The sequence below is a fragment of the Giraffa tippelskirchi genome, chromosome 10 (genome assembly GCF_054371585.1).
Source record: "Giraffa tippelskirchi isolate mGirTip1 chromosome 10, T2T-mGirTip1v1.2.pri, whole genome shotgun sequence".
Lineage (NCBI taxonomy): Eukaryota > Metazoa > Chordata > Mammalia > Artiodactyla > Giraffidae > Giraffa > Giraffa tippelskirchi.
Genome location: NC_137284.1, coordinates 55,490,657 through 55,518,310, shown reverse-complemented (window position 1 = coordinate 55,518,310; position 27,654 = coordinate 55,490,657). Strand labels below are relative to the sequence as shown.

Below are 27,654 nucleotides of genomic sequence, written 5' to 3'. Positions count from 1 at the left end.
AGCCCTCACATATGGCCAAAATACCATAATTTTTTTTCTGGGTTTTAATTAAGATTTAACTGAATTTGTGGATCAATTTAGACAGAATCAACTTCTTGACAGTGAAGGTTTTGTATCCATAGACAGGTTATGTCTTTCCATTTTTTTAGGTCTTTGCATTATCCACTGCTGTTTTATTGGCTGTTCATACAGTTTAATTCTTTTATTTGATTTTTTTAAAATTTCCATTGAGGCTTTTGTAAATTATATCCTCTTACTGGTTGTGGTTTATATTTGTGATTTTGATTTATATATGATAATTTTGTATCCATCTTTGTTTATAATGTATTTTTTCATTGATTTTATTGCTTTTGAAGGAATTCATCAAGTCATCTGCAAATGAATTATGGTTGGCCTTCCTAAACTTTACCTCTAATTTCTTTAGCTTCTCTAATTACAGAGTGTGTCCAGATCAGTGTTAAATAATAGTGGTAACAGCAGATATCCATGCCTGGTATGGATGAATTAATAAATGAAAGCAAATATGCTATTGTGAGAAAGAGTGTTGAGAATTACCATCTTCTTCTAAATGCGAACTCATTTTTCAGTGCTTCAACAACATGATACATCCTCAGAAGCCACACTAATACAGAGATTGAATTTATTGTCATATTTTTAATAGTAAAATTCATTCACTTTTTACTGCAGTAAGAACCACTTTAAGGTTTCTCTCCCACTTCTGATTTTTGATTCCTATGGATGTGATATAATCAAAGGGAATTGGAGTACTTGAGTATTTTGAACTTGTGATCATGGCCGTCTGCACCAGTTCTTTTAGCTGTCATCTCGTGGGGTGCCATGAACCCTGAATCTATATAAACAAGTATAATTTGGATGTCCCCAATTGCTGAGAATTTTAAGTTTCACACATAATAAGAACTCAGGAACTTCATGCTGAAAAAAATAGAAAAGATTAAAATTAATGTCTTATCAAATGAACTATCTCAAAGAATCTCAAGTAATGCTGATACAATAAAAAAAATTAGAACACTTTCTTTCCTTCTTAACTCAAGTACTTTCAAGCACCAGTCTAATGAATGACATCCTGGTCTACCGTAAGGAAAGAGCTGATAAAAAGGCAAACACAGGGAAGGCAGATAGCATGGTGGTCTAGACACCAGGGACCTCTCACTGCCTTCTCGTGCCTCCTTGGTGCTCCTGATTGGCTGCTCCAGGGAGAGGGGGAGGGAGAGACGTGGATATACAGTTGAATGTGAAACTCTGTAAGGGCATTCATTTCTGACACATAAATTGTTTTCAGCTTAGATTTTCTCACCATTGGCCAAGAAGTGTAACACACTTGTGTTTACATGGCTTGAGATGCTTTCTACATCTTTTCATTAGTTCCTGCGACTAATGAGAACTAAAGAAATTCATTTCTTATGCCTTAATGACTTTTAGGGATTTATAAGTTACCAATTGCTATTCTTTCCCCTTTGAGTCAGGCTAAGAAGTTTTTATTATCTGGTATCAAATATTTATTCTCTCTGAGTTCCTCTCTGCCTCCAATCATCTCTTTTTGTACCATCATCCCCACCCCCTCTACCCGAGGAAGAAGATAGTGACTGTCAGATTAAATACTATCAAGGGAATCTGATAAATAAGGACTGAGGATGGGTGTGTGTGTGTGTGTGTGTGTGTGTGTGTGTGTGTGTATAAAAGTAATAGCAAATAATAAAAAAATTTGTCTTGGAAACAACTTTTGTATTATATTTGCCTATTTTTTTGCATTAAAACTTATGAACATGATTGGAGCTAAGAACTGGAATTCAGAGAAGGCTTGCTTATCTCACACTTTTGTCACAATTATTCTCACACACCACTTTACATCAAGCAACCCCACAAATCTCTCCTATGGAGCTGCAGATACCGCACCTTTTCCCAAGGCTCTCATTACCTGGAGTGCAAATGTTTGAACGGTGGTTCCTGTTTTGTTATATACAAACTGACCTAGAAAAATTTCTTCTCCTTCACATTGTTTCAAGATGCCCTGTAAAGAAAGCAGCAGACACGGAGGTTGTAATGAAAGTGCGTTCAGTTAAAATAAACGGAGTCAATTGTCTGTTTAAGTAACAATTCCCCAGACATCTTTAGGTGTCCTCCAGGGACACACTGCTGTGCTGTATGTCAGGACTGGGTGTGCATGGGGGGAGGGTTGTGAGGCAAAAACCAGTCTGATCAAAGGGCTGAACAGACTAAGATGGAGAGACAGAGACAGACAGGATGAAGAGATAGATGACAGCACATGTCAGCATTGACTTTGACCTCCTGACTGTATTTACTATGCTTTGGGTAAAATAAACCAAAAACTGAGCCCCCACATCCACCTAAAATGTGTCAAACTTCACCAATTTGCTGAACTTTGATCACATAAATAGCTCCATCCAAAAAGTAAGCTTTTGTTGATGTGTGTATGCAATTTCCCTTGTGCTTTTGACCTTCCTTCTCTACCCTTTAAAACTGAAGATTTTTGAGGAGAGAGAGCACACCAGTGGAAATTAATTTATCTTGTAAATCTAAAGTTTATGGTTAGTATCATAGCACCACAACAAAAAATAAAGGTTCACGAGTTCAATCATTTTGTAATGAAAATCGTAATGTTTAAACTATAAGTCAATTTTGTAAAAGAATTGGGACTTCCCGTTATCCAGTGGTTAAGAACCTGCCTGCCAATGCAGGGGATGCGGGTTTGATTCCTGATCTGAGAAGACCCCACATGTCACAGGGCAACTAGGCCTGTGGGCCACAACTATCGGGCCCTCGCTCTAGAGCTTGCGGGCCGCAACTACCAAGCCTATGTGCACAGCTAGTCAAGCCCGCGAGCCTAGAGCCCACTGTCTGCAACAGAGAGTAGCTCCTGCTTATTGCAACTAGAGAAAGCCCACACGCGTGACGACCCAGCGCAGTCAAAAATAAATGGATAAATAAAAGAATTGGATACATCAGGATTAAATAATGCCCCCACAGTTATATATACTTTTCATCTATATATTGACATATATAAACGTACATGTTTCCTATTTGACATATATATATATATCATCTCATATAGTTCCTTTAGGCTGTTCAGGGAGGCATGCTAGTTTTATTTCGAACCTTCTGTATGATCCTGTTTTAATTTCACTTAGTTCATAAGTGTGCTAATATTGAGAAAAATAATGAGAAGTATTTTGTCTTACTAAAAGGATTTTTTTCCATTTTTAAAATATGGTCTATTTCTTAAAGGATTCTTGCCTGAAGGATTCACTCATAATTCATCTCCAATGAGCAATTGTGTGCACTTTTCTGAGACAGGGTTTGATCTGCTCCAATCCAGTATAACTCAACTATAACTGTCTGTAGACACTGATTGTGGGTGGCAGCAGGCTCGCATCAAACAACAGTAGTCTCTGTTTTATAACTCTAGGACCACAGCATCTAAAGGTGTTCCAACAACACACAAGGCAGGCTGAGCACCATGTTTAACTCTGAGCCCCCTTCAGAGAGGAACGCCGAGGGGATGGAGTAAGGCATAAGTGTCTGAGGAAAACACGGGAGCAGACCCTAAGAGAGAAACATCTGGAGACGGCCAAATGGTAGCTGGTGCCCTGGCCTAGAGGAAACTTAAGTCACTCCGGCTGCAGGGGGCAACCGGCAGTATGCTGGTGCTGCTGCTGACTCTGGGCTCAGAAAGGGCCAGAGGTGGGGCCACAGTGTGGAGGCCAAGCATGAAGCTCGGAGTCCCTTCATCTGAGGGTGGGCTGGCGATCTTTTTTTAAATTGATTAATTAATTTTTCATCGCACTGGGTCTTCGCTGTGTGCGAGCTTTCTCTCGTTGCGGTGAGCGGGAGCGACTCGCGAGTTTCTGCGCACGGGCTGCTCAGGGCCGCGGCGTCTCTGGTTGCGGGGCACAGACTCTAGGCACACAGGCTTCAGTAGTTGTAGTGCGCGGGCTCAGTACCTGTGGTGTGTGGGCTTTAGTTGCCCTCGGCAAGTGGAATCTTCCCAGACCAGTGGGAAGATTGAACCTGTGTCCTCAGCATTGGCAGGCAGATTCCCATCCACTGTACTATCAGGGAAGTTCCTCTGATGGTCTTTTTAAGGAGCAGTTAAAGCCTAGCCATCACTCCTGTCCTGGTCCAGAAAAGAATTGTCTTTTTCTTCCCACCTCCAGGACAACTGACCTCAAGAGCATCCTGCAGAAATAAGAGGGGAAGGTAGATCTTATCATGAATGATAGGTGTCGGCTGAGCTGAAAACCCCCGGGCACAAGGTTGTAGGATTCCTGGGGTCAACCTCCTAGAAACCACACTCTGGGGTCTCCAACCAGACCATCGAGCTGTGAAGCTCGCTGTCAACTTGCCCATAATGTGTGCAGAAAAAGCCAGCTTTTGACTGTTCAGCTCTTAAGTGAGACAGACAAGCATCACCAAACACACGAGGAAAGCCCTTAACAAGGAAGATGGAGCCCATATTATAAATAGCAAGGGAGGTACTTGGGAGTATGTGAAGGAGCTGAAAACATGGGACAAAATTACATCTGCTCATATCTTCAGAGGTTGGAGGGAAGGTATTGCAACCACAGAGGAAGATATTTAGATTCTAGAAAAGGGAGCATTTGCAAAAAATATCTTAGAATAATCATGACAGCAGAATTTAAAAATTCAGCATAAGGTTTAAAATATAAGTTGATTAGATATTCCAAAGAGTAAAACAGAAAACCAAAGAAGAAACATAAGATTAAAAACATTTTTAAAACAATAGATTTAAAACAAGTCAAATCCTCAGAGTGGAGCTGAAATCCCCTGATAACAGTTGTGCATCAGGCCTGACCAGGCACCAGGTTGGAAGAGATGTGAGCAGAGTGCTCCCGAGGGATATCTTTAAAAAGTAAAGGAACTTCCCTGGTGGTCTAGTGGTGAAGAGTTTGCGTTGCAGTGCAGGGGACGTGGGTTTGATCCCTGGGAAGGATGCGGGGAAGGGATAGTTATGGAGTTTGGGATGGATACGTACACACTGATATATTTAAAGTGAATAACTAACAAGGATCTACTGTAGAGCACATAGAACTCTGCTCATTGTTATGTGGCAGCCTGGTTGGGAGGGGAGTATGAGGATAATGGATACGTGTGTATGTAACAGCTGAGTCCCTTTGCTGCTCACTTGAAACTATTACATTATTAACAGGCTATACCCCAACACAAAATAAAAAGGTTTTTAAAAAAATAATAAAATAAAAAAATAAAAAGGTTTTAAAAAAGAAAGTGTATTCAAGGGCATTGTATGACTCAGTTAAGAGCAATATTGTTTACAGAGTCACAATGAACACATTGGATGTGTATTGAAGCTGAGATATACCACCTGGCAGTGTCTCACACATGAAACACGGATTTATCATGTGATCTAGAAACTCTGCTCTGAGGCACAAACCCAAGAGAAATGAAAACTGAGGTCCACAGAAAACTTTGTACACAGGGCCTCGCAGCAGCATTATTCATCTTTCACAACAGTCAAAAGAGTGGGATCCACTCAGATGTCCAGCAACTGCTGAATGGATAAATAAAAAGGGGTCTATCCATATAATAAAATATTGCTCAGCAATTAAAAATGAAACATTGACACATTTTAGCATACATAGACCTTGAAAACATTATGCTGAGTGAAATGAGCCATTCACAAAAAACCATTCACATATAATATGATTCCATTTTATAGGAACTATCCAAAATAGGGCTTCCCAGGTGGCTCAGTGGTAAAGAATCTGCCTGCTAAGCAGAAAATGTGGGATCTATCCCTGGATTGGGAAGATACCCTGGAGAAGGAAATGGCAACCCGTATTGGAGCAGTATTCTTGCCTGGAAAATCCAATGGACAGAGAAGCCTGGCAGGCTGTAGTCCAAAGGGTCGCAAAGGGTTGGACATGACTTAGTGACTAAACAACAACAGCTGCAAGAGGCAAATCTATAGATACAAAATACATTAGTGGTTGTCAGTGGCTGGGCCAGTGAGGTGAGGGATGAGAAGTGACAGCTAAGGGGTGCAGGGTTTCTCTGGAGAATAGTAAAAATACTCTAAAATTGATCATGATCATGGTTACACAACTCTGTGACTATACCAAAAGTTACTAAGTGTACACTTTACCTGACTGAATTGCTGATGTGTGAATTATATCTCAATAAACCTGTTTTTATTTTAAGTTAAGACATAAACATTTTGGGAGAATTGGGAGAGGCATGGAAGAGAACTAATCTCTATTTTCCATTCAAGGAAGTCAATAGTAATAATCAACACTGAAAAATCAAGGAATAACAGTAAAAGCAAATACGAAGGCAGTAACCACATGAGCAGCTCAAACTCTGGCAAGTAAAAGCTTCCAGGGAGTAAAAATTGGTGGGAGAAGTGGGACAAGGGAAAATCATGTTTTATTATCATCTATGGGAATTGTACACATATAACTTGGATAAAATTTTTAAAAATAGCATTAAGTAATAGCAATCATCTGGTCCAACCCTGTCACTTTGTAGATGACAAAGCTGAGATATTGGAAGTAATACACAGTGATAGAAATATTTAGCTGCACAGTTCAGATGAGACCTCGGCTCCCAATTCCTAGCTGATCACCTCCTATAACCCTTCTGAAGGAAGATTTAGACAGCTTCTCACATAGACAGAAAATTCCTTGGGTGCGCTGGAGATGTTTCCTGAGGGGGACACCTTCTCTGAGATGTGCTCCATGGTAACAGCAGTTGGTGTGATCTTCCTGGCAAGCTTGATTAGGGCATGACCCTGGGAACCTGGAAAGGCCCAGCACTTCCCAGGGTAGACATCCGGCTGGAAAGAAAGCACTGCATTAATCCCTTACTTGCTTATATAAATCCACTCCTACAACGTTGGCTAGCTAATCACTACTGACTATAGATCTTGCTTATGCCTGTAATATGAAGGCACTATGTGAGATGCATCAAACAGGAAAGCTACCAGATTCCCATGGGTGTGCTGATGTCAATCAGAACCTTTATTTCATGCGTATGTTTTCTTTTGTTGCTCTAATTAAGACTGTAAGCTGCTAGATGCAGCTGGTTGGTATGAGTGGTGATAGCACTGGTGAAGATAGTGCTGGTGGTGGTAATGAAGAGGGTGGTGGCAATTATGGTGGTGGCAATGACGGCAGGTGATGGTGATGATGGTTACTGTGATGGTGGTGATGGTGGTGGTGATGATGGTGGTGATGGTGGTACTAGTGATGGTGATGGTGGTGGTGACGGGTGATGATGATGATGGTGGTGGTTGGTAATAATGGTGCTGGTGATGGTGGTGATGGTAGGTGATAGTGATGATAATAGTAGTGGTGATGGTGATGGTGATGGGTGATGATGGTGATGGTGATGGTTGGTGATGATGGTGCTGGTGATGGTGGTGATGGTAGGTAATAGTGGTGATAATAGTAGTGGTGATGGTGGTGGTGATGGTGGATGATGGTGATGGTGATGGTTGGTGATGATGGTGCTGGTGCTGGTGGTGATGGTAGGTGATAGTGGTGATAATAGTAGTGGTGATGTTGGTGGTGATGGTGGATGATGGTGATGGTGGTGGTGGTAGATGATAGTGGTGATGGTGGTGGTGATGGTGGATGATGGTGATGGTGATGGTTGGTGATGATGGTGCTGGTGATGGTGGTGATGGTAGGTGATAGTGGTGATAATAATAGTGGTGATGGTGGTGGTGATGGTGGATGATGGTGATGGTGGTGGTGGTGGGTGATGATGGTGATGGTGATGGTTGGTGATGATGGTGTTGGTGATGGTGGTGATGGTAGGTGATAGTGGTGATAATAGTAGTGGTGATGGTGGTGGTAATGGGTGATGATGATGGTTGGTGATGGTAGGTGATAGTGGTGATAATAGTGGTGATGGTGGTGGTGATGGGTGATGATGATAATAGAGATAACAGAGATGATAATGGTGGTGACAGTGATGCTGGCACTGGTGCTAAGGAAGAAAAATGATGTCCACCATTTTCTAGATCTAGACTGTACTCTGGACTGAGATTTATAGGTTTGCCCCCGAAGGTATTTCTAAATTAGAAATAAATTCAGGTGTGTAATTATGGTTATGAGCTCTACTGTCAGTTGGTATCAAGTGCCTTTTGAATTGAACTGAAATGTTAGTGAAAATCTTACTTGGAAATTTCTGCTGTTAAAATTGGACTTTATAAAAATGTGTTGACCTGAATAGCACAAAGTACAGTACTTGCATTCAGGGGTCATGCACCTTCAACAAATATTAGTCAAGTGACTAAAGTTTTTGGTGGAAAGGAAGACTACTGAATCAGCTTTAAGAGAAGATATGGAATGTGTGTCCTATTTGAGAAGTACATAGTCTAGTTCACTGATCCTAAAATAATAATCAATTAGCTAATCATAGTTTTCTGCCCATAAAATAAGAAATAATGTATTTTGATCACTATAAAAATGCAAGGAGATGGTTTCAGGTTCTCTGACAAGTTCAGAGCTGCGTCTCTTTCAGACATTAATATTTTCATTATAAATAATAGGAACAAGATCCTAAAATATAAACAGGTTATTTTTAATCTAACTTTTACCTGGAGAATGATGTCTGGAGGCATTTCATAATTTAAGAAGCCAATCCCATGCCAGTACAATTTTGCTTTATTATTTTTGTAACTTTCTGAGGTCCCAGCTTCAATAACAGAGGCTCCTGATATGATAAAATAATTTTTAAAATAAAAAAAAAATCACACAATTCAAAACACCATTTATATTTTAATGTTGTTGGAAAACTATTACTGGGCAACTTACAAATGAGGTAAAACTCATACCAGGAAATTGGTGGTAAAAGTATGATTTTCAGCTTTCATTACCACTGAAATCTTGTCACTTTGAGAAAATCATGTTTGTTCTATGGTTTCACAAAATTTCTGAAACTGACATTATGATAAAAAAATGAAATCTGGATCCATTGATTTAGACATGGAACTATTAGGTGGATTGTGTTTATTACCTAAAGAAACATATGGATCCCCACATTTTAACAGCTTGTGTGATAAATAAGCCCGATTCACTCAAAAACAAAAGCAGAAAAACCAACAGTGTCATAAATATACTAACAAGTTATATTTATAATAGCATTTCTTCAGATTCATTGAGCTTTAATTTTAATCAAAGAAATATAAAATATACTCATCAAATATTATCCCTTCAAATTACTTCATTTTAGAGGTGAAAGATGTTTTATACATAAGAAATAAAATGCAAATCACTTCCTTAAATTCCATCTGGGTATTAAAATACAGCATTAAAAAAACACAAGTATGAGTGAATATCAAATCACCAGTGCTTTTTATGAGAAGGCAGGATTTGCAATAGTGAAGTTTGAGAGTGTTTATAAATTCTGGATAAAAGTCCTTTGTCCTATATGTGGTTTGTAATACTGTCTATCAGCCCATGAGTTGTCTTTTCATTCTTTTCAATGTCTTCTTGCCAAGCAGAAGTTTTAAATTTGGATGAAGCCCAAATTATCCATTCTTTTCCTTTTGGAACTGTATGTCCAACTCTTTGAGGACCATCAACTTGCTTTTTCCCCACTGTCAAAAGTTAATTAGTGTGGGATTATTTCTGGACTTTCTATTATGTTCCATTGATTTCACACTCTCATCATTGTAGCTTTATAATATTGTAGCTTAACATCAGTGAGTCCTCCAAATTTGTTCTTCTTTCAAAACTGCTTCAGAAACTGTTTTAGAAAGAGTTCGTAGACTTCTACAAACAATTGTGCTGGGATTTTGATTGGGATTGTATTGAATCAACCAACTAGTTAGAATTGCCATCTTAAAAGTATTGAAACTTTTAATCCACAAACATGGAAGATCTGTCCAGTATTTAGGTCTTCTGTTATTTCTTCCATTTGTCGGTTTTGTTTGTTCATCTGTCGAGTTTTTAGCACACAGATCCTATGAAAATTTTATTAAATTTATACCCAAGAATTTCATGTCTTTCACTGTCATTGTGAATAGGACTGTTTTTAAATTTTCTTTTCCCCATTTCTGATCATGAGCATTTAAAAATGAAATATATACAGTTGAACTTACTAATTTTACTTATTAGTTCTAATAGAGTTTTGATGATTCGCTATGTAAATCTCTATGTAAATAATAATTATTTGGCAGAGTCTTTATGGCTATATATGGTATAGTGTCATTTGCAAATGTGATAGTTTTACTTCTTTTTCTCCCATTTGGCTGCCTTTTACTCCTTTTGCTCTCTGATTGCTATGGCTGGGATTTCCAGTACGATGCTGAACAAAAGTGGTGAGAGTGGGCATCCTTGTCCAGATTGCAATCTTAGAGGAAAAGCGTTCAGCTTTTCACACTGAGTACTTTGTTAGCTATGGGCTTGTCATAGATGCCTCTATAATCTTGAGGTAGGTTCCCTCTATAGATACTTTGTGTTCTTTTTAGTGATTGCTCTGGCAATATTAATACACATAACTAACTTTTCAAAGTCAATTTACAGTTAATATCTGACCAATTTGTGTAAAATTCAAAATTTTATAACCATAGAGGTCACTTTAACCTCACCTATTGACCTTCCCTCAAGACTTGTCACATCTACATGTATTAAAACCCCATCGGGGACTTCCCTGGCAGTCCAGTGGCACTCCTAAGGCAGGGGTCCAGGTTAGCAAGTCATGGAGCAACTAAGCCTGTACCCCACAACTACTGAGCCCACGTACTGCAATCACTGAAGTGCATGTGCTGCAACTACGGAAGCGCACCTGCTGCAACTACAGAAGTGCACGTGCTGCAATCACTGAGCCCACGTGCTGCAACTACGGAAGCCCACAGGCCTGGAGCCTGTGCTCCTCAACAAGAGAAGCCATCGGAATGAGAAGCCCACACACCGCAACAGAGTAGTCCCCGCTCACCGCAATTAGAGAAAACTTGGCACAGCAGCAAAGACCCAGGCAGACCAAAAAAATAAATTTTTTTTTTAAAAAAGGACATTACATACAGTCTTGAGACACTATCACTTAATCACTAATGGTGCATTGAGACTAGTCATCAGTAGTCATTTTTGTATATAGAAGACAAACTGTAACGAAGTTTGTGATGCATACCCAAACTTGCTGTGGCAGGCAGGCTTTCTCTGTGGTCCTCTTCACAGACGCTAGTGAACAGAAATAGTTCTGAAGTCCTGACTTTTTACACCAAGCTTAACATTTCTTTACTCACCTGCTGACTTAAGGGCATAATCAGCCATCTGGACTTGATCTTCTCTCAGCTTTTTCAGTATGTAATTCACCAAGTTGGACATTTCCTATACAAATTGTAAACAGAGTTTCCTGTTAACAATCTCCATCAACTTCTTGAGTCTTGACAATTTACTATATTGATTCAGACCTACGTTTGATAACCTGCCAAACACACACAGGTTCTTCCTCTCACCTCCGCAGATCAGTGGGATCCGTGTTTCACAGGCAGCTGAGGTATCAGGAAGCTGAGAGGTGTTGGGCCATTCTCCAAGGTCATGGAGGAAGGCTGGATGTCAGTCGCCTGACGAGCACCCCAAAATGCTCACACAGTGGAATAGTCCAGTGAGGTTGTGTGTGAAACCTGCTGGGTCCCCCTTTCAGCGTCCTGCTTAGTAATAAAGACTAGAACATTCTGTGGGTGTTTGGGAATTGAGGCAGTTTACACAGAGCATTCGATTGCTTGTGTTAGAAATTATTCATCTTTTAAATCAATATTGGGTTATAAAGGATGTTCTGAGTCTAAGAAAGCAAGCATCCTGAGAGAATGTAACGGCTTGAGTTCTAAATGATAAAGCACTTTGTCCCAGGGCCATGAGGATGGGGTCTTGGAGGCAGTGATGGTCAGTGTCAGCATTATGTGTGTTTCAAAAAACAGAATCTCAGGAAAAAGAAACGAAGCAAGTGCTAACAGAAGGAGAAGAAGTAAAACCAAGCTCTTGGTTTTCATCACAATATTGCCTGATCTGGTGCTCATTAGGTCAGATACACTAGCGTTAGGTCCCTGAATAAAAATATTTTACTATTAAAGTATTTGTGTATAAACTTTCAGAGACTGCCATTTGTGAATAAGCAGTCTTTTTTTTTTTCACTGCAAAATAAAACAGAGTCAGTTACTTATTTGGGTGGAAAGTCAATCTTACTGCAATGCAAAATCTTCCCTGTGACACAGCAATTATGAAAAAGTGTGCTTCTATGGGGGAGCTTTAGTAAAAGTAAAGTAGGGGCTTCCCTGGTGGCTCAGATGGTAAAGAGTTTGCCTGCAATGTAGGAGACCCAGGTTCGATCCCTGGGTCGGGAAGATCCTGTGGTGAGGGGAACGGCAACCCACTCCAGTATTCTTGCCTGGAGAATTCCAAGGACAGAGGAGTTTGGCGGGTTGCAGTCCAAGGGGTCGCAAGAGTCAGACATGACTGAACACCTAACACTTCACTTTATAAGCTAATGTAGAAAACGAATTTTCAAGAAGAAAGAAGACAGACCATACATCCCAGTCATCATTACATTTCCTCATCACATAAGTTGTCCACCTTCTGGAAGTGGACACGCCCCTGCCTCCCTCCCAGGCTCACTTACCTCGTCAATGACCTCGGTGTGGTTCCAGCCTTCAGCCGGGTCTACGTCGGCATTCCAGCTGTAATTGTGCAGACCATCCCGCATGTCTCTAAGTAATGCCTTCAGAATATCTATTTGTTCAATTAAAAAGAGAATTTCCCGGAAGTTGTTTTCCAAAGTCTGGCTCTCCTTCCTGTGAATGGAGACCTTCACTGTGAAAGGAGGAAGCAGTGGACTCCCTGCCAGCCCCATGCTGGGCTTCAGGGCCAGCAAAACCAAGGGGTGCTTAACACTGCAGAAGAGAGAACCCTGAGTGAGGGGTGCCCAGGCGATGCCCCCTTTTCTAGAGAACTGCACTTTGCTGTGTAGAAGAACAAAGACATTTCGGGAAGCACTCCTGAGGGCATCGCAGGCGTGAGCTGTGCTCTGTGCAGGGAAGAGGGGCTCAAAGGACTTCACTCATCCAATTCCTCCCTCGGGGATCGAGGCCATGCTGACTTGAGCTGGGCAACTTCACAGTGCCCTAAATCCCCCTCTCACTGGCTTAGGGTCGGGACACCTTGCACTTTGAGTGGGGTACGGAGCAGGGGGATCCAACCAAGCCCTGAAATTCTGTGAGTCAGGCTTTAGAGACGAGTGACTGAAAGATTCAGGGGGCCAGGGGTGGGGGCTTAGGGGAGTGGGGTGGGGGTGGGGAAGCTGCCTTTCACCAGCTCAAGGGTGCAAGATTTTACTTCCCAAGAATTGGCTCTGCTACTCGTACAGTTTGAAAGTTACCGGTAGAGAGAATAAAAAAATGTCAAACCAATGGGTATTTCTTTATGTTGAAAAAATGTAAGTACTATTAATACTTATTGTATGTGTGTGTGTGTTTAGTCACTAAGTCGTGCCTGACTCTTTATGACCATGGACTGTAGCCCGCTAGGCTCTTCTGTCCATGGGAGTTTCCAGGCAAGAATACTAGAGTGGGTTATCCTTTCCTCCTCCAGGGGATCTTCTCCATCCAGGGATTGAACTCGTGTCTCCTGCGTTAGCAGGCAGATTCTTTACTGCCGGCTTTCCCTTTACCAGGGAAGCCACTTCTTTCCCCCCAGTTTATGAAATGGACTTCCCTCATGGCTCAGTGGTAAAGAATCTGCCTGCCAATGCAGGGGATGCAGATTCAATCCTTAGGTCGGGAAGATCCCCTGGAGAAGGAAGAGACAACTCGTTCCTAGCATTCTTACCTGGGAAATCCCATGGACAGAGGAGCCTGACGGGCTATAGTCCCTGGGGTTGCACAGAGTCAGACACGACTGAGTGACTAAAAACAACAAACAAAAAAACAAAAACTTATGAATCAATCTATGTTCACAATTTGGAAAATGCAAAACTGCTGAAGAAATAAAAACTGTTAATAGTTTTTGTAAAAGTTTTTATTCCATGCAAAAAAGTTGTATTAAATAACAAAATAATTTTGTGTCCCACTACACCTCTCAGATAACCAAATATATTTTTAAATTATTTTAATGGCTTCATAATTCTCCATTCCAAGTATTTATAAACCCTGGTCTATTTTTCTAATTTTATCCCATTTAAAAAAAATAATAAATAATACTGAAAGCACCTCCCAGTGTATGCTCCCTTCAAGAAGGATCCACAGACGTAGAAATTAGTTTTATAATTTTACAAAAGCATTTCAGTGTTCGGACACACGCCAGAAAGTCACACACATGAGAACATCTCACTCACTTTAAAAGTTCCAGTTGCTCTTTTGGCATTCGAAGCCTGGCCTGAAAAATAAAGCAAAGCCAAATCATTCCAAATCCTGCCTACTCAGGTGGAGTTATTTTTCCAATTTGTAGAGGGGAAGGAAATCACATGACCACCCTTGATAGACACACCTGGCCAGTAGGACTGACAGTCTCTAAGACACCTGCATCTTCCTGCAAAGAGTTATATTTAGAGGAGATGCAGAAGCATCCAGCCCTGAGGCTTGTCCCTGTAAACAGTGAGGAGCATCCCCTTTCTACTTGAGGAAGCTGATTGCTGGATTCCATTAGCCATGACATCAGGAGGATGACTGATGCTTATCTAACCCTGATAGGGTGTCTTAGAAGGACCACCTTGTGTTTGAACAAGTGGTGCCCCAGCCAGGCTGATGATGCTACTGATGTCAAGAATGTGCACGGCCTCGGTGGAGGAGGTCCACACAGGGACACTGGACCGAGGGTCTGCTCAGGCTGCGGCGCCCCGCCCTCACCCCGGTTCCTCCCACCAGCTCCTCTGTGTGGGAGGCTCCACCTACCACTTGGGTTCCTGGATCCCCCAGAAATGGCTGAAAAGCTAGCAGTTTAAACTGACAGAAGTGAATTATCTCACAGGCCTGAAGGCCGAAAGTCCAAAGGCAGGGTGTCGGCAGGGCCGTACTTTCCTCTGAGGCTCCAGAGAGAGTCTGTTTCTTGCTCCTTCCACCTTCTGGCGGCCCTGGGCTTCCTGGCTGGGGCCGCACCACCCAGGCCTCTGCCTCGTCCCCGCAGTTCCTTCTCCCTTGGTGCTTTTCCTCTGTGTGTCTCTCATGAGAACACATGTCAGTGCGGTTGAGAGCCTGTCTGGGAGACGCCAGAAGACTTCATCTCAGGATCCCCAGTTACGTCTGCAGAGACTCTTTCTCCAAATATAGGTCCCACGGGCAGGTTCTGGGGGTCGGGCCATGAAATAGCTTCTGGGGGGTCACTTTCCCCACAGGGACCATCCATGTGTTATCTGACAAACAAGGCCCATCCTCTCAGCCGACAAGTCTGCTTTCATGTTTCAGAGACTCTGGCTTCCCATCAGTTTGCTGCCAAAATGGGTCAAAAGCACAAGGGGCATCTTATCCACGCCACTCTGCACCACGCAGAAGACAACTACCTCACTTTTTTTTTTCTGCTGAGCATTTTAATTTCATTTTTAAAATTTTTATTGGACTATCGTTGCTTTATGATGTTGTGTTAGTTTCTGCTGTACAGCAAAGTGAATCAGCTACCTGTATACACGCATCTCCTCTTTTTTGGATTTCCTTCCCATTTAGGTCCCCACAGAGCATTAAGTGGACTTCCCTGTTCTACACAGTAGGTTCTCATTAGTGAGCAATTTATTACAGCTCTCCTCAATATTTTTCTTTGTAGAGATGTGGAGTCCGGAGCTTTTTTTTGGTAGGGAGAAATTGTTATTTCCATTGTTTCAGTCGCTATTTAAATAGGTTTCCTCTCACTAGAAGTAGTGTTTTGCATTTCTGCTACTTTTTTCTTTTACTCTTAAAAGAACATATAGAAAATATGCCTTCACTAATTTGCTGATAAATGAATTTGAGAGTTCTTTGAAAGCTAACATTTTCCTAATTTTTAAAAGCATTTGCCTCATTCCCAAAAGACTTCAGGTGGCTTCCACTTTAGGAACAAACATAGTATAAAAAGTCATTCAACAAAAAAGTGAGGCAATGAAAGTGAATAGAAAACAAGGACTGGAAAAGGACGAAAACATGTGAAAGATGGATGTGACTTCAATTCCTGGAGTTCTGAGCTGTGGCCCTACATTTGTTCCTAACATTGTAACAGCGGAATTGGGTGTGGGTGGGAGGGAATGGGGAAGACAAGAATTGACAGCGGTCCACAGGGAAAAAAGAAAACCTCAAAGATGTGGCAGAGGCTGCTTTGCATATGGCTGGTAATCCATCCCTTCCATGAGGCTCCTGTGATAAGAACGTGCTGGGTCTCCTAAGAACTTTCCCAGGGCTTCCTTCCTGGCAGGTGGGCAGAGCCCCATGGAAGGTTAGGACAGCCGTCCAAAGCCTTCATTAAGACTTCGCAGCAACTCCAACAAGGCACCTGCCGCCCAACCCTAAACATGTCCATTAAAGGAGGACTGGTGGGCATCTGCAGTCAGTTGAATGGGTATAGAATTGGCAGCCTCCTGAGAAATGGCAGGGTGAAGGAGGGAAAGCAAAGAAACAGCTGTGGGCAGGGCCACAGCCTCGCTTCTTGTTGTTTCATTGTTTTACCCTTAAAAACACGGAAAACTTATCAATTAAAAATAAATAAATATTTTTAAAAATATGGAAGCCTTCACAAATCTGCAAGTCGTCCTTGTATGGGGGCTGTGCTGATCTCTGCATTGTTCCAGTTTTTGTATATGTGCTGCCAAGGTGACCGCTGTTCTGTTTTTTCAGGTAAGGTTGACTGAGATCCAAAGCTTTATGTCTTAGAGTGTGGCTCCGATATTTCGAGCTGGGACAGATTGGATACAAGAGTTCACAAATGCCTCATGTGGCCAGTACTTTTCTTCTTTCTTTTTTTTAAGCAAAACTGTCACAAGTTAGGGCTTCCCATGGGGCGCTAGTGGTAAAGAGTTCGCCAGCCAGTGAATCCACCTGCCAATGCAGAAGACAGAAGAGACGCGGATTGGATCCCTGAATCGGGAAGATACTCTGGAGGAGGACATGGCAGCCCGCTCTAATATTCTTCTCTGGAGAATCCCATGTACCGAGAAGCCTGGCAGGCTACAGTCCTTACGTCGCAGAGTCAGACAGGACTGAACAACTTAGCATGCATGCAAGTTATCTAATTTTAAACCCTGTAACTTCCAGATGAATCCTGGAAGCTATCTGATTGGCCAAAATTTCGTTCAGTTTTTTTCCTATAAAATGGCTCTAGTAGCACTTAGCTGTCTTTAACTTTGTTTGAAACAATTTTGTTAGATTGTATTGTGACTGCTGACTTAGCAGTGTGCATTTTTAAAAAACTTATCAAATTGGTGAATTTTTGTGTAGCCATTTTAATATTGAAGACAGAAGAAAAAAGGAAATTTCTGGCATATTATATTTGGCATAATATGCATATACCATTTTTGGCATATTTAATATATCAAAAAAGATAAAAATGCAACTGAAACACAAAGATTTGCGGAGAAGCTGCTGTGAGTGATCGAACATGTCAAAAGTGGTTTGTGAAGTTTTGTGCTGGAGATTTCTGGCTGAATGATGCTGCATGTTCAGGTAGAGCAGTTGATAGGGAACAAATCGAGACAAGAAGTGAGATCACTCGATGTTAAACCACGTGGGAGATAGCCACCATGCTCAAAATATCCGAATCAAGTGTTGAAAATCATTTGCACCAGCTTGGTTACGTTAATCACTTTGATGTTTGGGTTCCACATAATTTAAGCGACAAAAAGCCTTCTTGACCGTATTTCCACCTGTGATTCTCTACTGAAACATAATGAAAATGGTCTTTTTAAAACAAGTTGTGATGAGCAATGAAAAGTTGAGACTGTGGGGCAAGTGAAATGACCCACCACCAGTCACACCGAGTGAATATGTACGGCTCTCAATTAGACCAACTGAAGTTAGTACTCAATAAATAGTGTCCTGAATTAGTCAACAGAAAACGCATAATCTTCCATCATGATAATGCAAGACTGCATGTTTCTTTGATAACCAGGCAAAAACTTGCAGCTTGGCTGGGAAGTTCTGATTCATCTGCTCTATTCACCAAACATTGCATCTTTGGATTTCCATTTATTTCAGTCTTTATAAAATTCTCTTAATGGAAAAATTTCAATTCCCTGTAAAACTGTAAAAGGTACATGGAACAGTTCTTTGCTCAAAAAGATAAAACATTTTGGGAAGATGGAATTATGAAGTTGCCTGAAAAATGGAAAAAGATAGTAGAACAAAACGATGAATACGTTCAATAAAGTTCTTGGTGAAAATGAAAAACGTGTCTTTTATTCTTACCTAAAAAATCAAAGGAACTTTTTGGCTAACCCAATACAATGATTGCAGATTGCACCTGTGGTTAGGTCGTTACGCTTGCTGCTTTACACAGAGTTTTAGATCTAAACCAATTAAATATTTGGAGCAAGTAATTTGCAATCATTGTTCTTAAGCCCTTCATTGTGATGGTGAGTATATGGTCACTGGGACTGTACCGTGTGTGACAGCTGAACTGTGTCCTTAGCGTAAGTAAACAGGAAAGGCCAATGACCATGCGCAGCAAAGCTGGAGTTTGTATTTCATCTCCGGAATTTATAGTGGTGTTGCTTTAGGCACACACAGAAATTCCCTTAATTGTTCTGATCCTGCATCCTGATCTATAAATAGATTTGCTCCCATTGGAGGATAAAGTGATACATGTACTTAATGTACTTACGATAACTTCTGGTGCATTATCCTCCCGTTCTCCATAGTGGGAGGCTGAGGGTTGGGGCACATCTAACTTTCTGAAAAGCAATATTGGGACTTTCCTGGGGCTTCAGTGGTTAGGACTCCATGCTTCCACTGCAGGGGCCATGCGTTTGATCCCTTGTCAGGGAACTAAAATACTATATGCCTTGTGGCCAAAAAAAAAAAAAAGCAGTATTGATTAATTAAGATTCACTATTAAAAGGTCATCTAAAAATTGTGAATATCCTTCCTGTATCCTTCTTTTAGTTTATCCTAAGTAAAAAATCAAGAATGACTGAAAAGATTCAGCAACAATGATGTCTATAATATTGAAAAGTTGAAAACAATTCGATTGTTGAGAAATAAGTATTTGTTGAATACATTATCTATATAATCATTGAAATATTAGTCAGCAATCAAATGCTGTTAAAAATATCTAAGGACTCCCCTGGTGGCTTAGTGGCCAAGACTCAATGCTCCCAATGAGGGAGCCCTGGTTCTATCTCTGGTCAGGGAACTAGATCTTGCATGCTACAACTAAGACCCAGCACAACCAAATAAATAAACAAATATTTTTTAAAATAATAATAATGTCTAAAGACAAGGGAACATCTTAAAAATCTATTGTTAGTTGAATTTTTAAAAAGGCCAAGAAACAGCTTCTATTGCATGTAGCTTGGGATCTATAAAGAAGTCACATAGAAATAAGTCACAGATTCATATGGTTTCTAACAGAACTCTCTTCTGTGTGAAACATAGGTTAACCATTGGTCACTGATCATAGTAAAATGCTGATGTTGTTTAGTTGCAAAGTCGAGTCTGCCTGTTTTGCAACCCCAAGCCTGTCAGGTATCCTCTGTCCATGGGATTTTCCAGGCAAGAATACTGAAGTGGGTTGCCATTTCCTTCTCCAGGGGATCTTCCCCAGCAGAGGATGGAACCTGTGTCTTCTGTATTGGAAGGCGGATTCTATACCATTGAGCCACCAGGGAGACCCAGTAAAACGCTACCCACGTGAAAAATACTGGCTTCAGATGCTCAGCCTTAGAAATTTTTAAGGAGAAGGCACTGTTGAGTGTGCTGAGAAGTGGAGAGGAAGGAGGCCTTTTCAAAATGACAACACTCTCATTCATTCCTTCATTCATTCATGTCAGTATCTGTGGAGCCTCCGTGTTCTGGGAACTGTGTTAGGCTTGGACAAGCTCTCTGCTCATTTCAACAAGTCCACGATGAAGTAGAGGCAACACCTGGATGTACGGGGATTGTCATCAGAGGGTGGCTGGTCACAGAAGCCTCTCCCAGGTGACATTTGAGCTGGGCTGAAATGTCAGAGAGGAGTTACTGCTGCAAAGATCTGGGGCAGAATATCATAGGCAGAGGGAGTATATTAGTCAGGGTTCTTCAGAAAAACAGGGTAGGATGTGTGTATTTACACAGAAAGATTTATTTTAAGGAAGTGGCTCATGTGATTGTGGAGGCTGGGAGTCTAAAATCCGTGGGGCAGCCAAGCAGGCCCATGACTCAGAGGAGAGCTGATGTTGCAGCTCAAGTCTGAAGGCATCTGGAGGTGGAATGTTCTCCTTTTTAGGAGAATTTGGTCTTTTTCTCCTAAAACCTTCGACTGATTAGACGAGGCCCACCCACTATATGGAAGATAATTTGTTTTACTCAAAAATCTACTAGTTTGAATGTTAAACTTACTTTAAATATACCTTTGGAGTCACATCTAGACTAGTGTTTGACCAAACATCTGAGCACCATAGCCTAGCAAAAGTGGCCCATAAAATTAGGAATCACAATAGAGTTGATCACAATTTGGCAATAATTGGTGGTCGCCGTTGTCCACTTCGCATCTGTTTTTCTGGTGATGATCTCTCTCTCCTGTGGGCCTAGGTCCTGGGCTTTGATGTGGGGACCTCGTGGTATAGGAGTTATCTTGGGTTTTCACAAACCCACAAAGGGATGCCCTTTCATCTGGGACCTGATTCTCACAGATTCTCAGTGTGGGCAAAATAAGCAGCATCCTTGAGCCTATGGGTGATTCCTGTGTGACCTGTGAACTCCTTGTGTAACAATCCTCAGTAGGCTGGAAAGCTGCAGGGACCACACGAGCTCCATCTTCCCCTTTAGGGGCTCCTCATGACAAGCACACTGAAATTCAGAAGTTGCTGGATGAACTGGGAAATAGAGGATTTCAGAAGCCCTGAGGGAAAAGGGCACAAATTCAGGTCAAGTTCGCTGACTGGATGAATTCGTTAATCTGTCCCTTCCTCCCACAGAGCAGTGATTGACTTGATTGAAGCTCTGTCATTCTTCCCCTCTCTCGTCTTCAGAGGCCGAAGTGTGGGATGGACAAGGCTCCACCTGGAGCGCTGGAGAGCCAGGGGCATGCACCAGAGACAGAACACCAGTGTCTAGTCCATTCTCCTGTAACCAGCTCCAGGGCCAACGGGAAGCCATTCCGTCCAGAGCTCCGGGCAGGGGTTAACTGAAGTTTTGTCTGCCGGAGCTTCCATGGGGTGCCGGCTTAGTTTGTTTGGGTTGCACCAGAACACCAGAGAGTGGTCAGCTTGTAAAGAACAGTTAATTTCTCACAGTTCTGGAGCTGCAAGTTCATGATCAAGACACCAGCAGAGTTGGTGTCTGATGAGAACTACTTCCTGGTCCACAGCGTCTCCTCACTGTGTCCTCACCTGGCAGAGAGAGACCCGAGGGTCTCTCTCTTTTTTAAGTTTTATTGATTGATTGATTCATTCATTCATTCATTTTGACTGCACTGCGCACAGGTCTTCCTTAGTTGTGGCGAAGGGGAGCTGCTCTGCATGGTGGTGTGTGGGCTTCTTACTGCGCTGGCTTCTCTTGTTTCGGAGTACAGGCCCTAGGCTCACGGGCTTCAGTAGTTGTGGGGCATGGGCTTAGTTGCTCCTCGGCATGGGGAATCCTCCCAGACCAGGGATCAAACCCCTGTCCCCTGCATTGGCAGGTGGATTTTTAACCACCAGACCACCAGGGAAGTCCTGGGGTCTCTTTCTTAATAGTACTAATCCCAGTCAGGGGGCTCCACCCTCATGACCTAGTCACTTCCCAAAGGACCCACCTCCTAACACCTGCGGTTTGTTGTTGGTGTTTACCTGCTAAGTCGTGTCCAACTCTTTTTTGACCCCCACAGACTGTAGCCCACCAGGCTCCTCTGTCCATGAAATTCTCCAGGCAAGAATACTAGACTAGAGTGGGTTGCCACTTCCTTTTCAGGGGATCTTCCTGACCCAAAGATTGAACCTGAGTCTCCTGCATTGGCAGGCGAACTCTTTACCACTGAGCCAATAGGGAAGCCCCAATACTTGGGATTAGGTTTCAACACATGAATTTGGGAGGGGACACAGCAATCAGTTTATTGACTATACCAAAGCCTTTGACTGTGTGGATCACAATAAACTGTGGAAAATTCTGAAAGAGATGGGAATACCAGACCATCTGACCTGTCTCTTGAGAAACCCGTATTCAAGTCAGGAAGCAACAGTTAGAACTGGACATGGAACAACAGACTGGTTCCAAATAGGAAAAGGAGTACATCAAGGCTGTCTATTGTCACCCTGCTTATTTAACTTATATGCAGAGTACATCATGAAAAACACTGGGCTGGAAGAAACACAAGCTGGACTCAACATTGCCAGGAGAAATATCAATAACCTCAGATATGCAGATGACACCACCCTTATGGCAGAAAGTGAAGAAGAACTAAAGAGCCTCTTGATGAAGGTGAAAGAGGAGAGTGAAAAAGTTGGCTTAAAGCTCAACATTCAGAAAACTAAGATCAAGGCATCTGGTCCCATCACTTCTTGGGAGATAGATGGGGAAACAGTGGAAATAGTGTCAGACGTAATTTTTTTGAGCTCCAGAATCACTGCTGATGGTGACTGCAGCCATGAAATTAAAAGACGCTTACTCCTTGGAAGGAAGGTTATGACCAACCTGGATAGCATATTTAAAAGCAGAGACATTACTTTGCCAACAAAAGTCCGTCTAGTCAAGACTATGGTTTTTCCAGTGGTCATGTATGGATGTGAGAGTTGGACGGTGAAGAAGGCTGAGCGCCGAAGAATTGATGCTTTCGAACTGTGGTGTTGGAGAAGACTCTTGAGAGTCCCTTGGACTGCAAGGAGATCCAATCAATCCATCCTAAAAGAGATCAATCCTGGGTGTACATTGGAAGGTCTGATGTTGAAGCTGAAACTCCAATACTTTGGGCACCTCATGCAAAGGGTTGACTCATTGGAGAAGACCCTAATGCTGGGTAGGATTGGGGGTGGGAGGAGAAGGGGACGACAGAGGATGAGATGGTTGGATGACATCACCAACTCGATGGACATGGGTTTGGGTAGACTCCGGGAGTCAGTGATGGACAGAGAGGCCTGGCGTGCTGCAATTCATGGGGTCGCAGAGAGTCAGACACGACTGAGCGACTGAACTGAACTGAACTGAACAGCAATCAGTCTACGACATTCTAAGTCTGGCCCCCCAAATTAATGGTCTTGCATGCAAAATACATCCTTTTATCCCAACAGATCACAAAGCCTTCATTCATCCCAGCATCAACTTATGTCTAAAGTTCAATGCCTCAACTAAATATCATCCAAGTCAGATACAGATGAGACCCCAGGTATAATCCATCCAAAGCAACCTCCCCTCCAGCTAAGATGCTGTGAAATCAAACAAATTGTGCACTTTCAAAATACAGTAGTGGGACCAGCATACCATCGACATTCCCATCGCAAAAGGGAGAAACTGGGAAGAAGAAAAATTTGATGAATCAGAAACGTCCAGTCCATGGCAGGAGTCTGCAGGGATTGCAGACTATGGAGAATTTTTAGGGTCTCTTAGTCACAAAACCACTTAATAGATCTCCGGTCCCAACATTATTTCTTTTTTTAAAAAAATTATTGGAGTACAGATGATTTACAATGCTGTGTTAGTTTCTGGAGTACAGCAAAGTGAAGCAGTTATACACACCCATGCGTGCTAAGTCACTTCAGTTGTGGCGAACTCCTTGAGACCCTATGGACTGTAGCCTGCCAGGCTCTTCTGTCCATAGGATTCTCCAGGCAAGAATACTGGAGTGGTTTGCCATGTCCTCCTCCAGGGGATCGTCCCAACCCAGGGATCGAACCGGCATCTCTTACACCTCCTGCATTGGCAGGTGGGTTCTTTACCACTCAGTCAGTTCAGTCGCTCAGTTGTGTATGACTCTTTGCAACCCCGTGGACTGCAGCACGCCAGCCTTCCCTGTCCATCACCAACTTACAGAGTGGGCTCAAACTCATGTCCATCAAGTCGGTGATACCATCCAACAATCTCATCCTGTCGTCCCCTTCTCCTCCTGCCTTCAAGCTTTCCCAGCATCAGGGTCTTTTCCAATGAGTCAGTTCTTCACATCAGGGGGCCAAAGTTTTGGAGTTTCAGCTTCAGCATCAGTTCTTCCAATGAATATTCAGGACTGATTCATTTAGGATGGACTGGTTGGATTTCCTTACAGTCCAAGGGACTCTCAAGAGTCTTCTCCAACACCACAGTTCAAAAGCATCAGTTCTTCGGAACTCAGCTTTCTTTATAGTCCAACTCTCAGATCCATACATGACTACTGGAAAAACCATAGCTTTGACTAGATGGAACTTCCTTGGGAAAGCAACGTCTCTGTTTTGTAATATGCTGTCTAAGTTGGTCATAACTTTCTTCCAAGGAGCAAACGTCTTTTAATTTCATGGCTGCAGTCACCATCTGCAGTGATTTTAGAGCCCAAAAAAATAAAGTCTCTCACTGTTTCCATTGTTTCCCCATGAATTTGCCATGAAGTCATGGAACCAGATGCATGATCTTAGTTTTCTGAATGTTGGGTTTTAAGTCAACTTTTTCACTCTCCTCTTTCACTTTCATCAAGAGGCTCCTTAGTTCTTTGCTTTCTACCATAAGGGTGGTATCATATGCATATCTAAGGTTATTGATATTTCTCCTGGCAATCTTGATTCCAGCTTGTGCTTCCTCCAGCCCAACATTTCTCATGATGTCCTCTGCATATAAGCTGGGTGACAATATACAGCCTTGATGTACTCGTTTCCTGATTTGGAACCAGTCTGTTGTTCCATGTCCAGTTCTAACTGTTGCTTCTTGACCTGCATACAGGTTTCTCAGGAGGTGGTCTGGTATTCCCATCAATTGAAGAATTTTCTAGTTTGTTGTGATCCATACAGTCAAAGGCTTTGGCATAGTCAATAAAGCAGAAGTAGATGTTTTTCTGGAACTCTCTTGCTTTTTTGATGATCCAGTGGATGTTGGCAAGTTGATCTCTGGTTCCTCTGCCTTTTCTAAATCCAGCTTGAACACCTATTTGATGTTCTATTAGATATTCACATGCAAAACCAATATAATACATGTCTAGTTGGACTTTCTTTGTAGCACATTAGATTTTAAATAAGTAACTGACAAAATGATTTAAGGAAACATCACCTGGTAATTGTAAAGCCGTGAGCCATATTCTGCAATTAGAGCATAACTTTGTCTGGACTTCTGAGGAAACTCTTTCTCTTTAAGCTTCATGTGATTTATAAATCCTGTTAAAGAAAAGATCAACTTTGATTAAAGAGTTTATCTGGAAATACTTATATTTTACATTGATGAAACAATTTATGTTTTCAGACAGCACAAGAAAAAATAAAAGTTCTTTCTCTGTGTCCATTTGGGCCTCCTTGATGTGTGGTGTGCATGCACATTACACATTAACCAGAGCTCCTCAAAGATGAGGATGAACTTCATATAAATATCAGTACGTCATTTTGATATATGAGCCTTTATCTCAAAAATGTATATGACTGTGCCTTCAACTTCTAACACATGGAACAGTTCTCAGAGCTTCTGAGAGTCTGTCTCGTGGGATATAATCCTCAGTTTAGCTTGAATAAAATTCCTCTTTTTTCTTCTTAACTTGATTGTTAATTGAATTTTTGTTGACAACATATATTAATAGAAATTTCTCTAAGCAGGGAAGCTATAGCAAGTTACTTTTTTTTTTTTATTTTAATTTTTCATTGTGTTGGGTCTTTGGTGCTGTGTGGGATTTTCTCTAGTTGAGACGGAGGGGGGCTCCTCTCCAGCTGCAGCACTCAGGCTTCTCACTGCAGTGACTTCTGTTGCTGCAGAGCACAGGCTCTACGGTGCACACACTTCAGTAGTTGAGGCTCACAGGCTTAGTTGCTCCTCGGCATGTGGGATCTTCCTGGACCAGGGATCAAACCCATGTCCCCTGCATGGGCAGGCAGACTGTTTATCACTGAACCATCAGGGAAGTCCTATATCAGGTTCTTGAGTGACAATAATTTTCAATGACAGCAAAAGGTGCTCAAAAAATTGTTCCTCCATTGAAACAATCATCAGATGGCAAAGACTAACAAGATCAATTTTATTGGAATTCCAAAATCTAATCACAACCTTGCATCAACCAGAGGGCTGAAGGAAAGGGCAGATAATTTTTGGCAAGAGAGCAGTGTGGCATTATCACTCACTTTCACGCTGTCTCCCAGAATGGAGGCAGTGGCTGTGTGGGTGGCAGCCAATATTGCTGGCACAGCTTGCTTGTGCCAGGGATCTAACACAGACCTTGTTCTTCACCCACTTTGACTCTATGTGTTCATCTGCCTGGTATTGCCCTGATCATCTAGTGCAGAGGCCAATCTTTGTTTCTATCCACTCCCATGCACTAGAAAAATTTTCTGGGAGGGTATAATGACTGTTGAAAGAATCAAAGACATAAACTGGCCATGATCACCTGGGCAAGGGACTGTGAATGGAGAAAGTGGCAGACAGATCTGACACCATAGCAGAGAGAAGGCAGAGGATGAAGGCTCATGCAGGAACAAGGGCTTGGAAGGGAAGGGAGAGTGTGGTATGAGTGTCCAGGGCTGGACGCATGCTCAAGAAAGATCCCAGAGAAGACCCCAGGCTTGTGCCTTGGGTGGATCTGTGGGCTGCACGCAAACAAGAGGTGAAGACTATGACAGAGTTGTGGGTGGCCCAGTTTGGCCTTGAAATAGTGTCCCAGCTTAGAGCCAGACAGCCTGCACTGGGAGAGCGGTTCTCACATCCTTGCTCTCTCTTTCTTATTCACTGATTCTAGGAAATCTGTCAGGTCACTGGTGACTACTGTGATATCAGAAAAGTGACCATCACTAAACAAACAATGACTACAGCCCTCAACAAGCAATAAAGCAACCTTTGGAAAAGGGGAAAAGCCAATTCCCAGAGTTACTGCATTATAAAACTGAAATGTCTGGTTTACGACACAAAATTACACAGCATACAAAGAAACAGGAAAGTACAGCTCATTAAAGGGAAAAAAATTTGACTGACATCTCTGAGGAAGCTCAAACTTTGAACTGACTGGACAAAAACTTTACAAATCAACTGTCTTAGATAGGCTCAAAAACTAAAGGAAACCATAGACAAAGACTAAATAAAACTAAAGAAATGAAGTATGAATGAAATGAGAATATCAGTTGAGAAATTATAAAAGGAAATAAGTACAAATTCTGGAGATGTAAAGTACAATAGCTGAAATGAAAAAATTCACTAAATGGGCTCAGCAGCAGATGTTAGTGGGCTAAGGAGAGATTCAGTGAACTTAAAAATAGAACAACTGAGATTATCAAGTGTGATGAGAAAGAGGAGAATTGCAAATCCAGAACTAAGCCTATACATCTACGGCTGACTGAATTTTTTGACAAGGGTAACAAGACCATTCAATGGGGAAAAATATATTTTCAACAAATGATGCTGAGACAAGATATCCATTTGCTAAAAAA

General features: G+C 41.9%; 1 protein-coding gene and 1 non-coding gene across 6 annotated transcripts in view; both read right to left on the bottom strand.

Moving 5' to 3' along the window:
- Positions 1 to 626: 626 nt before the first annotated feature.
- The window catches only part of SUN3 (Sad1 and UNC84 domain containing 3), a 54,051-nt gene continuing 27,023 nt past the window's right edge, over positions 627 to 27,654 (bottom strand). For 3 of the 5 annotated variants that reach the window (XM_081536368.1, XM_081536367.1, XM_081536369.1), the window contains 8 exons: positions 25,307 to 25,410; positions 14,353 to 14,393; positions 12,643 to 12,814; positions 11,270 to 11,354; positions 8,621 to 8,736; positions 6,683 to 6,850; positions 1,937 to 2,029; positions 627 to 933 (listed from right to left, as the gene is read on the bottom strand). In XM_081536368.1, coding sequence (XP_081392494.1) covers positions 814 to 933; positions 1,937 to 2,029; positions 6,683 to 6,850; positions 8,621 to 8,736; positions 11,270 to 11,354; positions 12,643 to 12,814; positions 14,353 to 14,393; positions 25,307 to 25,410 — 899 coding nt within the window. In that variant the 3' untranslated portion in view covers positions 627 to 813. Of the gene's footprint in view, positions 934 to 1,936; positions 2,030 to 3,980; positions 4,216 to 6,682; positions 6,851 to 8,620; positions 8,737 to 11,269; positions 11,355 to 12,642; positions 12,815 to 14,352; positions 14,394 to 25,306; positions 25,411 to 27,654 lie in introns of all 5 variants that reach the window. The other 2 variants (XR_014067410.1, XR_014067411.1) reach the window with 1 other exon arrangement.
- On the bottom strand, positions 16,691 to 16,794 carry LOC145524919 (U6 spliceosomal RNA). The gene has a single exon (XR_014067950.1). It is a non-coding gene; the product is annotated as a U6 spliceosomal RNA (small nuclear RNA).